The 16,421-nt window shown below is 39.9% G+C and overlaps 1 protein-coding gene across 7 annotated transcripts in view; it reads left to right on the forward strand.

The window, feature by feature from the left end:
- Positions 1-12,258: 12,258 nt before the first annotated feature.
- The window catches only part of LOC137133938 (rho guanine nucleotide exchange factor 9), a 40,517-nt gene continuing 36,354 nt past the window's right edge, over positions 12,259-16,421 (forward strand). For 5 of the 7 annotated variants that reach the window (XR_010915346.1, XM_067518106.1, XM_067518111.1 and 2 more), the window contains exons 1-2: positions 12,259-12,511; positions 13,785-15,472. Coding sequence is in view for 6 of the 7 variants with exons in the window: in XM_067518106.1 (XP_067374207.1) it covers positions 13,865-15,472 (1,608 nt within the window). In the remaining variant the exon portion in view is untranslated. The remainder of the gene's footprint in view (positions 12,512-13,784; positions 15,473-16,421) is intronic. The other 2 variants (XM_067518107.1, XM_067518109.1) reach the window with 1 other exon arrangement.

A 16,421-nucleotide genomic window follows, 5' to 3' on the forward strand; every position in this document is an offset into this window, starting at 1 on the left:
AACAAGCCGCTGAGTGATTCTCTCTCTCGCACACACACACACACACACACACACACACACACAATCCTCTATGGTCAACTTAAATTAGGAATAATAATATATTTTTTACACTTACAGTATGAACTAGTTCTGACATGCATATCACAGCTAAGTTGGCTACGGGGCTGATCACTTGCCAAACGCTCACATTAAAAGCAGTCTTATAACAACAACAACAAGAACATATGAACCCTCTCCCAGTAGAGAACAGTATGAAGTCTGAGACAGAGGATGACAGCTGGACAATCTGAAGCATGTTCAAAAGTGAGGCTGTCCCGCCTTAATTTCTGAATCTAATTATTTTGTTATTTTAAATATACAAACGGTGCCTCTTCAGTTGTCATATACTCTGCATGGCTTTTGCACAGATCACAAATAAGGTGTTCATATTTTATTTAGATATAATTTTCTATCATCAAGCACATAGAGCAATGGGATGGTTTGATCTAGATTTTCTGAGAGAAGACTCATGAATAAGGGCACTAGGGAGAGACCAAACAACCCTGTCAGACACCAGCAGTGTCTGAAACCCATCAAGGTTGCTTTCTCTCCAGGGATTGTTAGTCGCTGCCACTCTCACTGTTTTGTTCTGTTTTGATCCGGGCTTAGCCCTCAACAGCTTTTTGGATGAAAAAGGTGACTCATGAATAATAATATGTTTTCAAGTAAGGTAAATTAATTCTTTGGCACCATGTCAATTCCTACCCTTGGAATAAACACGGCATTGACATGTTTCCAATTTTAGGTAAAATTATCATACAACAAACTGCTGCTGCTGTTAAAAAATGATTGCTACTTTCTCCTACATGACCAGTACTGAGCACAACTAACATTCACATAGTTGTGCTCAACATTCACATTCACAAAAAATCCTCTACTACAGCTTCTGCATTTGTCAATTTCTAGCCACCGGGTAGCATGTGAATGCTAAACAAGGCGCTGTACATGGAGCATTGCCAATATGTCACCTTTTCTTATTTTTTATGTTATTTTTTGCAGTGCACATCCAGAATACATTGCAGTTGTCTCTCCGGCCATGTGGAAACTACAGTGTAAAAATCCAATGAAAGTCTAACCTAACTTAGATTGTTTTATTTAACTTGGTTTTCAACAAATGCACTTCTTACTAGTTTTCTTCTAATTATAGGCGATTGCAGGGTGAAAAAAAAAACCCTTTACTCACTGTTTTCGATTGAAGCTAAAACAATCAAGTTCAGTAGCAAGAAAAGAGGCAATGACGCTAATTAATCAGTGGGAGGCAGCATGTTACAAAAAGGTGCTTGGTCTGATGGGAAAACTTTTAGGCAGGTATTAGGAGGATCGTGAAGGTAAGTATTAATGAGGTCAAAGCATTTTGGTTTTTCTGCTCTAGGAAAAATCTTTTGCTGACATTTTCTAAGAACGGTGGGATAATAAAAGTTTTTGAAAGTGCATTGCTGCAAGTAAAATACTGTATAGGTCCCATGTATGCAGTACAGAGAGAAGAACATTTCACATTATGATGGGACTGATCTAAACACTACATAGTTACAGCTAATTGACAAAAGAAGCATTCTTAGAACCCCACCCTCCCAGATGTTCCATCTAATTACCTTAGTAGTATAGTACACAACAGCATATCATTGTGGTGTAGTGTAGTTCATTCATTTTAGGAGGAGGCGCATAACAAACCATGACTACAGTGTGATGAAAGTAGAAGTACAGAATACTACAATAACATTTAAATAATGCATGTAGAAGTAAATGAGACTGTAGTTCAAAGTGACTGCACCACAGATGTTCAAAGTTGTAAGAAACGTCATGTTAGTTGGCCAAACTTAAATAAGGGTGTTGTTTGAAAGAAAGCACACAGTACACTTAACTAAACTTAACTTGAAATTACTTTGAAATAATAGATCTGACAACCTTATACTGAGTTGTGAGTACACCATAAGTACATTTTTAAGTACTGGACAATGTTTCTTTAGTTGTGTAAACTAAATTGTAAGTGTACTACACTTAATAAGCATTTGTAATTAGAAATCAAATTCCTATTACAGTTTACTTGTTATTTTCAAGGCAATTGATTTGAAGGGTTTTTTAAATAAGGTCACATAATCAGAATTTGCAGTGTAGACTATAATTTAAACCTTTAATTTGTCCTCACCTGTCTCTCTAGTTGGGTTTCCACTAAGTTATATAAAAAATGTCTTGCCTCTTATCAAGCCAGGTTTGTAGATTTTATGTACAAGCTTGTTGCTAAATTTGTCTGGCATTTAGTGTACAGTGCTTCAGTTTTATCAGATGCCTGAAATGAGGTTTGTGGGACTGGTGAGATTGAACAAGCACAACACAATTGAACATGGTGGAACATGCAGGTAACAGAGGCTGTCAAGTTAAACAATAGTAGGCAGATGATAATAGAGTTTGTTACTTTTTGATTTGATGTTTTAATCAAAATATTCCTGAATGCAACTTTAATTTTTTTCTTATAGTATACATTCTCAAATCTCAAATCCCAATAACACTTGAACTTACAATAAAACATTTCAGGGCTTTGCAATAATACTGTACAGTAGAAATGACCAGAATGATGCATTTCCAAACAGCATAATAGTCATAAATTGTTATAAATACAAACATAATAGCTATAAATTGATCACAGCTATACTGTGTTACAGTTTTCAGCCACAAAGTGACACACTAGCAGTCACGGAGTTTGTTCTGGCTATGGGCATTTTGCTGGGCAGTTTCAGAGTTGGGTCTGGTAAGATCTCAGAATGAAGAATATGTAAGGAATTTTGTGTTTTGTAAGGTCAAAATCAACGGAATGTTTTTGGCCAGTCTGGTTATTCTTACATGTCACCTACAATAGTAACATTAGAAGGACACATATCTCCCTCTTGATTTTTGAATCTCCAAATGCCTTGTATTGTGGTGGAGGTAAAACTATCAAACCAAAACTTCAGGAAAAAGTAAACCTTGACTGGCAGCAACATTCTAGTTCACAAAATTAAGTCACGTTATATAAAAATCACAATTGTAACTTTGTGGTAGACAAGACCTGCTCCCACCTCATTAGAGAATCCCGGTGTGAAAACTAAAAGTAAAATTCCACTGTCTCCTCCAGGCTCATATTTCTAAAAAGTAATTTGACACTATTTAATCAGAGATGTGTAAAATTGGTCTTTTCACCGCTGGATTCCACTCATTGCTCTCAGGTAAGGACAAACTAATTAATCTATAATCCATGACAGGCTGTAATTTATTGAGATGAAGTCACACACAACCATCCCCCTCCTCTCTGCCAATATCCCCCCGTTCTGAGTAAAGTGTCAACCAGTGAGAGACACACCAGCAATATACTGTTGGCATTCTCTGCTCCCTAATCTTGCACTCACTAACTTGGTAAATCCTTGGCAATTAATCCTGTCTGAAGCTATAATTCAGCTGTTTAATGTTTCCTTGCATTTATAGGCTTTTATAAATGTGCTGTTTTATATCTTTCTGGATGTTTTGTTTGTGTTTGTTTTCACTGGCTCACTAGTTACCAATTTTGTCTCACAGCAAGAACACTGTGTTTCATTCAAGTGAGGAACTTAAATCTTTTTGTACATTATGAAAAATACAAGTCAGGAAATACTGTAGTATAAAACTACAGGTAAGTTTGTACAGAGAAAATGGGAGTTAAATTATGGGTAGTGGTGTGAAGGACAGGTGACTTGTTTAGGGGGTTTCAAGGATTCATTTCACATTGTTCAGACCTTTGGTGTAGGCTGAAATATCTCAATTTCTATTAAGTTGCTATGTACAACTGTTTAGGATGCTGTTTAGGAGAATCAAGGTTACTGACATCAGTGATACCCTGACCCCTGGTTTGTCTGCCATCTCCCTAACACACAATAATGTGTTATTATTGTCATTGTGAGTATGTTAGTGGATTGATGTTTGTAGCACTGCCCTGTGTCAGGCACACAGAGGCACTAGCACGACTGCGTATTCTTAATCTTTAATCATTAGTAGCCTTTTTTCAAAAACATTTACAGGACCATATTTATGTCTTCAAACAAAATAATTTGTCTTACCAAAAGTTCAGGCTTAATTTATCAGAGATGTATAGTCACTTCTTGGTTTATTGAAGTTAAATTAATCTCAAACAATTCTGACAAATCAATAGGAAAATATAAATCAAGCAAAAACCTAACTGCATTTGGTTTCCACTATTCACATTTGAGCACTGGTTGCATTTCTCTTTTGTTGTTTAGACGAGACTGCGTTGAAACCTCTGAACACATATTTAACTATTTCCCAACATTTAAGGCCAAAAAATGGATCCGTCATTTTTTGATAAATTATTTGATAGTAAAAAAATACATTCTGAGCAATCATCTAACAATACATACATTTTGTTTATCGGTTAATTAATGTACTAATTGATAAATTGTTGAAGTACTTAATGGAATTATTAAGCCAATGACACCCATTCACCAACTATAATGGATGGTTCTCCTGTTAATGCTTGATGCTTGATTCTATCCAATTAAAATTGGTTGATATATTTGAATCCAAGACAGGAAAATATGGTGGTGATTTAAGGGTTTTTTTTTTTTTATGTGATCTTTGGTGACTCAAACAAAAACAACAGACTGGAGACATTAAGGCTACAACAATAAACAGTGCAGATGGGAAATACATTAGATTGGGCTCATGTATATCCAATAGAAACATAAAAGGAACAAGTGAGTGCCTTTCATAGCAAGAGACAGTTTACAATGGCCCTGAAGGAAGATGACACACCAGGGGAGAGGAGACACAAGTGTTTTGATTAGTAATACTAATTATCTTCAGACCGTTAGCAAAGAAGAGAGAGCATTAAGTTAAATGGACTGCTCCAAATTCTCTTTGTTTCGGCAACATAAATAGCTAAACGACGAAGCAGATCTTCATCTCTTTCTTATTCTCTCTGCCTCTGACTCCCCCCGTATTTCTCTGTCTTTGAGGAGAGCAAAATGAGTCCAGATCTTGTTCATTACAATGAAATCAGACAACATTAAATTGTGCTTCTATTAAATCAGCCGTTTGTCAGACGAGACATCATCAATACACAGTACAAAATGACAACTCAGTCCCCACACACACACACACACACACACACACACAGGCCTCAGAAGACCAATGAATGGACTCCAGCTCTGCTGTCACACTTAGATGATAATTATAGTATATATTGTCACAGTGCGTGCATCCTGACAAAACACAAACACGCCATATGCAGATTGGCCAGTTTAACAGGCTGAGGATAAATCAACATTTAGTGTGCACCGACGCTGGGGAAATATTTATCCTGGAGGACAAACGATGTGTGTGACAAAGCAGCCATATTGGGAGAAGTAAATAAGGCAGATTAACCGTTCTGGGGTTCTGGTGATGTTTTGTTCCCAGACATGTTCTAGTACAACAGATGGAGGCAGTGAGACATGCAACCCTCATTGTTATCATCACAGACTGGGCAAAGCCGCATTAGAATTAATCAAATGAAAATATACCCAGCATGAGGAGTGCTTGATTACTTATCATGCAAGGAGCCGAAATGAGAATTAAAAGGACCTCAGCTTGAGACTGGACCACGGAGGGAGATCGGCTTCAACTTCTGGCCCTTGAAATCACCAGCAAAGAGTTATATTTTATCGGGTTTGAGATTTATTTATTTATTTTTGATAATTTAATTCAGGTCTGCAGTTCCTTTTCTCTCTAGTCTCTGAATTATCATTCTCCCATACAGGTGTTTTTAAACAGCTCTGCTACTGTTCGATTTTACTCTGTCACCAAAATTGCGTGTTTCCATTTTTTTTCCCTCTTTTTTTTCTGCCAGACAAGACAGTCTGATATTGATGTCAATCTGTTGGTGAGGTCTAGTCAGTAGAACGAAAGGTCAGAAAATAAACTCTATATTCCTTTTCAGTGGCAACCGAAGCCACCCACATGCAATACTAGACGCTGCATTAACAATCCTGATGAAAAGACACGAGGAAATCTTTTATCTAACCCTAAATGAGAAATGTCATCTCCTCCACCCAGACCTTGCCTGTGGTTGAAGCAGTTTGTGTCTGTCATCTCTTTGAAATTATGAGTTGCGCTTGTAAAGCGGCATGTACCTTGCGGGAAAGAGCTGAAAACAATCCGGTGACTTTTTAAGCATTCATGGTACATGATTTTGATTGGCCTGGATTGATTGGCTTCTTGAGCAATCGTGATAAAAACATCATGCTGTTTCTAAGTGAATATCATATGTTTCCCGCAAGAAATACTGTGCATGCAATCTTTCAAGCTCTAACAGCATTTACCTTCTGGCAAAGATCAGACTGAGACACTGAGGCACAGATCAGTGGAGAAGTCTCAGGGGAAAACCCAGTCTTCATCTCACTCTCAATAATAATAATAACACATTCCCGCTTACAGAGTTGAATATGACAAGATACAAGCTCGTTTTCTTCCTTTTATTTTCTTCCGCTTTCCTTCTTCCATTGTTCTTACGTGTACATTTGTATGTGTGGGTCTATGTTTATTTAAATATACATTGCATACATGGTCAATATGTATTTCTTAACTTATTTACGCTGCATAATCAATGTGGATACAGAGACATTGCAATTACAGCCATCATTACCATAAACACAATCTCTGTGTAGACTAACACACCAGAAGGACCTATCTAATTGAATCTATTTCCTTTGCAGATGATGGATTCACCTTCTGTCATGGTGGCTGTTGTCTGATTTCCATGGTGTGGAAATATGGTTTTATTTTCTGGCTTATCTTGACTGCCTTTTCCTCATCTGCTCATGGTTCCCTTAGCATCTCTCGCTCTCTCTCTCACGCTCTCTTTCTTTCTTACTCTCTCTCGGTATCTGACTGACATTGCCACCACCAGCAGAGAAATGATGGTAATTGGCCATTTTGGGTTTGGACAGCTGCTAACATAAAAGCAAAAGTGGCTTCAGCTTGGAGTGCTGGGCTCTAACCTCTTCAACAGTTTTCCCACTAATAACCACAATACCTCTTTTTCCTCACATACTCTGTACTCTCAGGATGCATAAATTAATGAATGGCCATCCAGGTGAAATGCCTAAACACATTCTGCATTTACAAATATACATAAACACTGTGCTATTACCTCTTCATGATGGACTGGCATTGAGAGCTAAGACAAATATACAGTATGTCTTTCATATACCGATTAAAAAGTCTCTTATCTTGCCTCTTAAATCCTTTAAGCTAGGACTGTGTGCTCCACTGATTAATAAATGGGAAAGTTCCACTTGACTTGTAGCTTTTAATTTAAACCAAGCCATTACCTAACTTGTATCCATTAGGCAGCCTCACATTCTATGGAATTGGCCAGCAAAAAAAAAGCGTGAGAGCACGCTTTTTGGATGGAGCCTCTTTGCAAATATGTAAAGCAAATGAAATCATCTCACAGTGTAACAGTGGAAAACCATGAAAACGAATAGAGCGATCCTGCTATTCTCTGGAACATCCCGAGGCTCGGTACCTTGTAACAGAGATCCAATCGATGCCTGTAGCTTTAATCACATCTAACTTTAATGCTAGCCACATCTCCTAAGTCTAATTCTTTACTTTCACACCAAATTACTTTTTAGCCCAAGGCACATTTTCTCAAAAAATGTATCTGTGGTCACACTGCAGCAGCATGACCATGAGCCATTGATTGACACACGGCTCAAGGCTGAATCCCCTTGGAAAAGATTCCTGGTAGCATATATGGCTGGCTCATTCTATGGAATCACTGCACATGTACCTACACATTAATCACAGAGAGAAAAGCCTGAAGCCTTAGGGTATACCTGTCATTAATACTGGGCTTAAATGTAGCTGCAGACCAGTGCAAAACCACAGCCCAGTATCAAGTCTGAGCAGTTTCTTATTGAGCCTATCTAATAGCAACCAATAATTCAATGAGAGAGTGAACTAAACCTCCGAACTGTTGTACTTAATTAAAATCCTCATAGCAAATTTGGTCAATTTCAGTTCATCATTTTCGATCAATTCCTCCAGTTCTACTCTATCACTTTGATTCCCCTGAGACCCTGGATTTGCCTGTGTGGTATTACTCCTGAAATAGACAATATTCTCAAACGTAAGCCATATCTGATTTTTAATAATAAAGGATTGTCTTGTAATCTGGTATTTCACTGACAAGATGCAGTGATGTCCTTTAAAAGAGCCAGATTGCCATCATGTGGTAGTTGTTCTTAACTGCAGATTTGTGTGTGAAATGTAGAAAAACAGAGTTGCATACTTAATGAAAAGTATATAAATCCATTTACAATGTTTTAGTGAGATATAGCATTGTCTACAGAAATTTGTCATGGCGTTTTTTTCATGTTAAATTTGCACGAGAAAACAAAGCCATCCACACACCACATTAAAAACTAAATTATCAATTTCGTCGGGTTCCTCTAGATGTCTCTCTTTACCTGACTGGTTTCATGTTTTTGGCCTGACAAGTGTGACATCCTCTTCATGCAGTTACATCACCCTAACAGAGAGGATCTAAATATGTGCATGTGAGTGTCTGACAGAGGGTTGATGGCTCAGATTGTGGGGATGGGTTTACTGTGGTGGCTAGGATCTTTATGTGCAAAAGTGAAATGCATGTCTGTTACACATCTGAAAGTTTGCATCATCTGCATTAACTAAAAGGTTGCTGGGTGCACTATTGCAGAGGTGGTAGAAGTGCACAGACTCAACACTCAATGCAAGTACTTGCCTAAAAAACTGCTGCAATATAAGTTACCCTTACTCAAGCTGAAGTAAAAAGTATTCTAAACTTATACTAAGAAAACTTTCAAATAGCTTCAAATAGTCACATAAGAACATTTTTGGTACTTTTGGTGTGGAAAAAAATGGCAATAGTACTTGAGTAAGTGTAGTTACTAACTACTTCTGCATTATTTGAATCAATGATTATAAGTTACAGTTTTAAACTACAGAGTTTCTGGGTAAATAGCTGTGGAGGACGGACGAAAAAACTAAACAAAATGATAGCTTCTCCTTCTGTTTTTGCTTTTTCCCCTGGTGATAAGACAGGATGTGCAGGAAAAGAAGGGAAAAAGAACTACACAGTGACCATGCAGAGCCCTCCACCAATAACTACGGTAAAGGAGCCATAGAGAGGACAGAGATTTAGAGAGACTTATCCAGTAATTGATAGATCTATTACTGTTACTCCATCTCCATTAAAACATTGTTGCCTAAACTAATATTTTCACATCCTAACCTACACAGAGGACACTGACCAGAGATAATGACGTGGTCAGAGGTCAACATTTGTCAAGGAGATAAAACAGACAGTTCTAAAACAACTTTCTTAGTGATGGATCAGTGTGAGGAATGCCAGTTTACTATCAATCACAGCACTAATAGAGTACTATCCTGCCATTGACCTAGCTTTTTACCCTGCTCAGCAATACTGTCACCATGTGTTGTGAAGATTCAGTTTTATCTCCTTTTGTTCCCTTCAGTTTGAATCACTCGTCTGCTGACTATTTTCCCACCCTCCATCACAGCATCTCCTGGATTTACCCAATCACAAGTTTGCTCTCCAAAGGAGTTGGAAGCAGCCAGATGAGCGGAAATATATTTTTGTTTTTACCAGGCTTTTCTCTCACTGCTGCTGACCCACAAACACAGCCAAGTCCAGCTCAGGCCAACGGCAAGATACTGAGCCAGATAGAAAATCACTCAGATACAGAACTGGGATAAACATCTCCCTGATGACACTTTTTAACGTTTTACATCCAAAAGAGCTTAGAAACCTTCCACACTAAAAACACATATAAAAATAAGTTTTAAGTTTTGTCATAATTTCTAATATTACAAATATGACCACGTATTTTTGTCAAAACTACAGTCTTTTCCACTTCCTAAAGATTGCCTTTCTGAAGTTACTTCAGATTTAAATTCCTAAAAAATCTGCAGTTTCCTCCCTTGCTCTAAAACAGGAAGTAGAACTATGGTTGTCTTCCCTTTCGTCTTGTTTATTGGAACCCGTCTTCCTGTTTTCAGATTAATCTTGATAATGGCTGAAAGTCCCCAGCTAACAGCTGCACACACACACATAAACACACACACTCCCCCTGTCCTGTCCCTCTCATTCTTTCTTTCTCCCCATGTCTCAGATGGCTGCTAGATAAGTCAACCTTCCCACTGCCAGCAACACTCATACCTTTCCACATGTGAACACTGCAGCTGTCCATGGGAAGGTACACGTGTATTTGTGTGCGAGACTTAAACTTATTGGTTATCTCCAACTAGTCTGGTTAAGATCAAAGTGCTTGTGAACTGTTCGGGCTCAGTTGTGTATGTTTGGTGTGTGTTTTATGGATAGTGCCATGTGCAGGCAGGCCAAGGAAGTATGCAGGTCAGTGCTGAGGGAATGTCAGGAATGTCAGTGTAATTCAAACTCTCTGCTACCACTGGAGGCAACTATTCTACCTGCGTATAATTTATGCCAAAAGAAAACAAGAATGTTAATCTGTGACTGATGGGACTGTGGTGGCATGTGCCATGACAGATTATAATGTATAGATGCTCACAGTGCATCACAGCATCTTCCTCTGTGGACGGCAACCTCACATACAGTAGCAACGCACTGTTTAAGTCTCAGTGTTTCCAAATATCTGTACTGATAATAAAGTTTGACTCAACGCCCAGCTGTTCTCTCATGAGTTACACCTCCTGAACCCAGTTCCCAGGCTTTACTAAGCGTTTCATTTGATATCACAACATTTGTGCCCCCCTCTTCCTCCCTGTCTGGACAGCTTTTTTTCATGGCAGTTTGTTTTCACTCACCAGCTTTGACAAAGACTGGTGAAATAATTACAGCTGGGCCTAAACTCAGTGAGTGTTTGTCTCCAGTAATCTCCACTGAATCCACCAGTGACGATCGTGTCATAGGAAGGGGAGGAAGAGGTCGATTGTTCTGAAAATGAGAAGCTAATGACATCATTTCAAAGAGCTCTGTTCGCAGTGCTCAACACTCACCATAAATACAGCCACAAAGTAAACTCAAAGTAAAAAATTAACACGAAAGACCCGTGCTTTCTTTCACTTATACAAATTTTGTTTGGGTGGTTTTATTTTTAAAAGATGAGATTTTATGCAGACATGGACAGAGCCAGGATGTTGTGTGACTGAAGGGGACAGCAGGAAGACTGCTTGGGGTTCTGAGGAAGTTAGTGAGTAATGGGAGGGAAAGTAAGAAATGACACGTCAATGTAAATCTATGAGGAAAAATGATTGGAGACAAATAGCAAAACAGACAAGAATTCATAGTTACATGTGTGGATGAGTCACTGTATGTGTTGCTACTGTACTACTGCTACTACTACTACATCTTCAAGTAGTTAAAACCAGGGGCCATAGAGAGAAGCGCGGTTCCCCCAGCAAGCAAGGGAAGCATGGACACATAGAGATATTTACATACAGTCAGACAGACTTCCTGGCTTTGTCAGCCTGAGAGCGTTGATGTCAGATCCACTCCTTCCTGTGCAGAAGGGAGAACGCCATGCGATGACAATGGACCCAAAACAGGACAAAGAGGAAATGTTTAAATTTAGGCCCGTTGTACCATCGTCTCCTCTTTCACGGCTATGGAGCTCTGGAGCTGTTTAGTTTTTGTGAATTCCTCTAGCCCCCCCCCCCCCCCCCCCCCCCCCCCCCCCCCCCCCCCCCCCCTTCAAGCTCCCTCTCCCCATTGTGTCATTTCAATAGAAGGATTTTCACATTCAAAGCAAATCCCAAAGGAGGATCAGCTAGTGAGACCAGAGTTCAGTCAATCACTTGTTTTCACTGATGTTCGTTTAGAAGTTTTAAGTGCTTCCTTTAATCCACTCAACAAATTGGGCAAAGAAATATACATTCAAAATATAGGTTGCTTAGTATATTGCATAGTGCAAAAGACTTTAGGATTTGATTGATTCAAGTATAAAAGAAAGATTAAAATCAGATCCAAGTTTAATGTCATGGAAGCTATTATTGTTACAACAGACACACTTGAAATTGAGTAATTAGAGTAAATTTGTAGGGGTTTTCAAAGTGTCTAGCCTGTGTGTGTGAAGGAGTGAAGGGTGTGTGTGTGTGTGTGTGTGTGTGTGTGTGTGTGTGTGTGTGTGTGTCTATGTGTGAAGGGTGTGTGTGTTGCTCTGTCTGCGTGAGGGCTTTATCACGAATCAGAGAATCGGCGTCTGCAGGAGCGTACAGGGCAAGAGTTCACGGGTCTGTAACGAAGTCGAAGGGTTTTTGATCAAGCAAACCTCACATATGATCTACAAAGGAGTCGCCGTCTCAACATTACTCGTGTCATGGACAAGTTAAGCGCGTGAAGTACACTGGACGGCGGTGTTTTTACTGATTTGCTGAGCACGAGCGGCGGTGCCCATTTTAACGGGACCACTGAAGTTTTCCTCGGGTAAGTTTACAGCTTTAAACGCTAACTTTAAGTGACAAAAGAGGAGACACTGTTTATTATTTTTCTCGGGTATGACTCAACTCGATAAGCGAGTTTCTGAAACCGCTGCAAATGTCAGTGCCTAACTTTATAGACAGATACTTCGGCATTGAAGTAGCAATAAACAACGCTACAATCAGTCACAAAGCCATTTTACAAGTAGCATCAGGAAAATCTCGTTTTCCTCAACCTGTCGCTACTTTATATCCTGAATTACTTACTTTTCATTAAAAAATGAACGTGGGCTTAAGTTCGTTCGCCCAAATGAAATCTCTCTGCCCCTTTTAGCCAACGAAACATTAACGTTTGTGACAGGGTTTATTAATAGAGCTAAACAACTTGAAACTTGTATTTCAGTAGTTTAATAGTTTATGCTTAGCCTATCAACAACCCTAATTACCAGGCAGGCTTTAAAAAGTACTCAGAGGAAGCATTATTAGAGTATCTTCCAAAGCTCTTAACTTTAAATAGACACATTTTACATAAGCCACTAAAATTGACACTAAGTATTAGAGTCTATGCTATTGGACACTACCTCTCTACTCAAGCATTTTCAACATGATTAAGTGCTTTCTTTTTATAGTTTTGTCAAACAGCTTCCATGTACATAAGATTATCACTTATGCAGTGACAGTCAAAGCCATCTTGGAGAAACACATCTTCTGTGATGGTCTCATGCAAAAACAAGAATGTATGCTGGAGGACCCAGTCACCCCAGGTGCTTCAATACATTAGAGGGTTGATGAAATAGAGGTAATTAACATGTAGTAGTGTAGCACTTCCTTCTCAGAAGAACCTCGTCTGAGCCACACTAGCTACATAGCCAAAGCAAGGCCTGAAATTATCAGACATCTCTGTAGTGAGTGTTTCCATGACAACACAGCCTCCTGGTTTAAATGGTGGACGAGGGACTGTGTCTCAAATAATTACTTTGGATAATATGGACCAAATATGGGGGGAGGAGGAAGGTGGGTGTTTGTGACTGTTGACTCATGCTTGCAAAAGACCTGTCTGAGAATCACAAAATAAGACCTCTGTTGCTTTCTCTCTGTTTCAGTGTTTAAGTTGCACATTTGACCACCCCACCCACTGAGAATATTTCATATATTTTTCATTTATGACATACGTCTGCAGCCATTCTGTGCACATTCAGACAGAAAAGCATGATATAAAATGACAGAGCAGTCAGTTTAATGTCAAATCCCTGAATAAAAATGTGGTTTTGTTCCTTTAGGTGTTTCAGAGAGTGAGGGAGGGAGACCCAAGACATGATGTCCACTGGAGCTGATAGCTGACACTGTAGAATGAGAGAGGATGGAACAGACAGACAACGCTGCCACTGAGAGCAACAACCCTAATGGGTTTGTCAACCGAGTGTTTAATGTTTCTCTGGATGTGGAGAATGAAACCAGCAGTGTTTATATTCAGGAGAGTGGGCCAGAGCCTGCAGAAGGGCAGGAGGAGACCCAGTCTGCCTCTTCTCAGACCCCTGTTAAGGACAGACACGAGGTCAACCGTAGACCCCGTGCAACTGGGGGCATCTGGAAGATTTTGAACCGAAAGAGAACAGTTTCAGAGATGGAGCGCAGACCCCACTCCATGATCCTGCCCGGGGAGGCATCCATCCCTAAACTCTCGTTTGCCGACAAAGTTCGCTCCTTCAAGAAGCTCAAATCCCCCTCTGTGTTCAAAGGGAAGACGGCGAAATTATCCACTGTAAAAATCAGCAGCTCCTTGGTGGATGAGGACTCTTTCTGCCACAACATTGGCACTCCTCAGCAGGTCAGCAGGGGCACACTGAGGCACAGTGGGAAGAGACACTCATATGCTGGCTATACGGCAGAATTTGAATGCTCATTTGAAGACGTTGACCTCTCAGCTCCTATAGATGGCCATCAGCCCACTGTATTGGGAGAGACGGTGACTCAGAATGGTTGTAAACAGTCGGAAAGAGTTTCCTATACTAAAAGAAGCCACAATAATTTAACCAACTGTAACAAAACAGCCGCAGGCTGTGAAGAGGCTAGTGTTAAAGGTAGCCCGAGCACTCACCAGAGTAGAGGAAGGAGGCACAAAGATGTGTGGAGTTACTTGAGAAGGATTTCCCTTTTGGGGAAGGCCAATCCTGTCTACTCAGAGAGGAGCTTTGACTCTGAGCTTGCCTCTCTGGACAAAACCATGGACTCAGACTGTGGGTCTGTAGACTTTGAAAGTGTCAGAGACTTTCAGCCTCCACCCCCAAAGCACTCTGACACCAAGGGGCATTTTGGGGGTTTGTTCAAGTTTTTTAACAGTGTAGCAGAGACAGCCAGAAAATGGCGGACAACATCACGTTCCTTCTCTCCTCCAGAGGGAGAGGGGACTCCAATGAGCTTCCCACAGGCTCCACAGTGTACAGCTGATAACATTCATAGTGTGTCCCTAACTCTTCACAGTGAAGGACTTCCACAATCCCAGCCTACCCCATCATCGCCAGTGACCGCTAAATCCTCACACACCAGTAGCTTTGATAGCGAAGCTGTAGCACCTGTGACAGGTGGACGATCCCCTAAGGTGGTCCTGAAAGCCTTCAGGACATGCCCGGGATCTCAAGCTGTCAATGGCCTTCAGACATCTGACAGTGCAGACAAACATATGGACAAAGAAAGAAACCACAGGTCGACAGCCATAGTAGAGAATCATATGCCCCATTCATGTCCAAACACAGACACTATTAAAGAATCTGAGGCGGAAAATGATAGATTAAACTGCCTCTGTCAAGAGGAAAAGGTTGTGAGACAGACGGGAAATGAACAGGATTCCAGGGATGTTCCCTCTGACGACCACCACATACAGGAAGTAAATGTACAATCACAACAAGGTGATAAAGAGAGCACAACCAATAGTGTGCATGCATCAGATTCCACAGAAGAGATATTTAAGGTATGTGAATTTGGTGCATTAATAACGAGATGCTGCATTTGAATACATTTGAGAAGTCCGGAGTTTGTTTTTTGCTAAACTGGTGTTGTATTTGTTGTAGAGAAACACATTATATATGTGTTTCACATTTATGTCATAACAACATTTCATTGCAGGCTTTTTCCACATCATTAACATTGCCAGCGGCATGCATCATGTAATTACTGCTCAAATGCCTAAAATATCATTTATGTAACCGTTTTAACCATGGCCATTCTTTTGCTTCTTAAAATCATAAAATGCGGACAAAAAGGTAAATGGTGCCAGAGCTGCTATTCATTTGCTTATGATATAAGTCCTAGGTGTGGTTAATTAACTGTCAGGGAGAAAGAAAATACTTCAAGACATCAGCCTGTGGGGACATGAATTGGGCACACACTGTATTCAACAGCTGTCCTTTTGCCCCATCTGTTGGAGAGAAAAGGAAATAGTCAGTAATCACAATGGTGGACAACATCATACTATAGGATTATGCCCTTTCCTGCTTAGCCGCCCATGTATAGCATGCAAGGAAAACCTATTTCCCATGAAGCTGGCTGTGTGCGGCTTCATTTGCCCTAGAGCTCTGTGATGTTTGCGCCTCATGAAGGCAGCCTTCCCTTCACATTCCAATGGAAGCATTAGTCATGTCCCTTCTAGTCACACCAACGAGTCAGGACATGTCAACTCCTAATGACAAAATAAGAGATGACATCTCAATACTCAGCACACATTCGTAGGGGTTTATCATGCAGTTGCAGAGGCTGTGGGAATCTGTGTTTTGGGAAGGGTGTTAATGTGCAGTGCTATAATAACTTAAGAGAAATGATGGCACCAGAAAAATCCTTCTCCATAATCAGCAACTGTTTACAAATTAAGGAGTTGCCAAGACTGCAATTACAATTGTAAGTTGAACTATTTTTAGAAATGA

Source organism: Channa argus, chromosome 10 (genome assembly GCF_033026475.1).
Source record: "Channa argus isolate prfri chromosome 10, Channa argus male v1.0, whole genome shotgun sequence".
NCBI classification, from domain to species: Eukaryota; Metazoa; Chordata; class Actinopteri; order Anabantiformes; family Channidae; genus Channa; species Channa argus.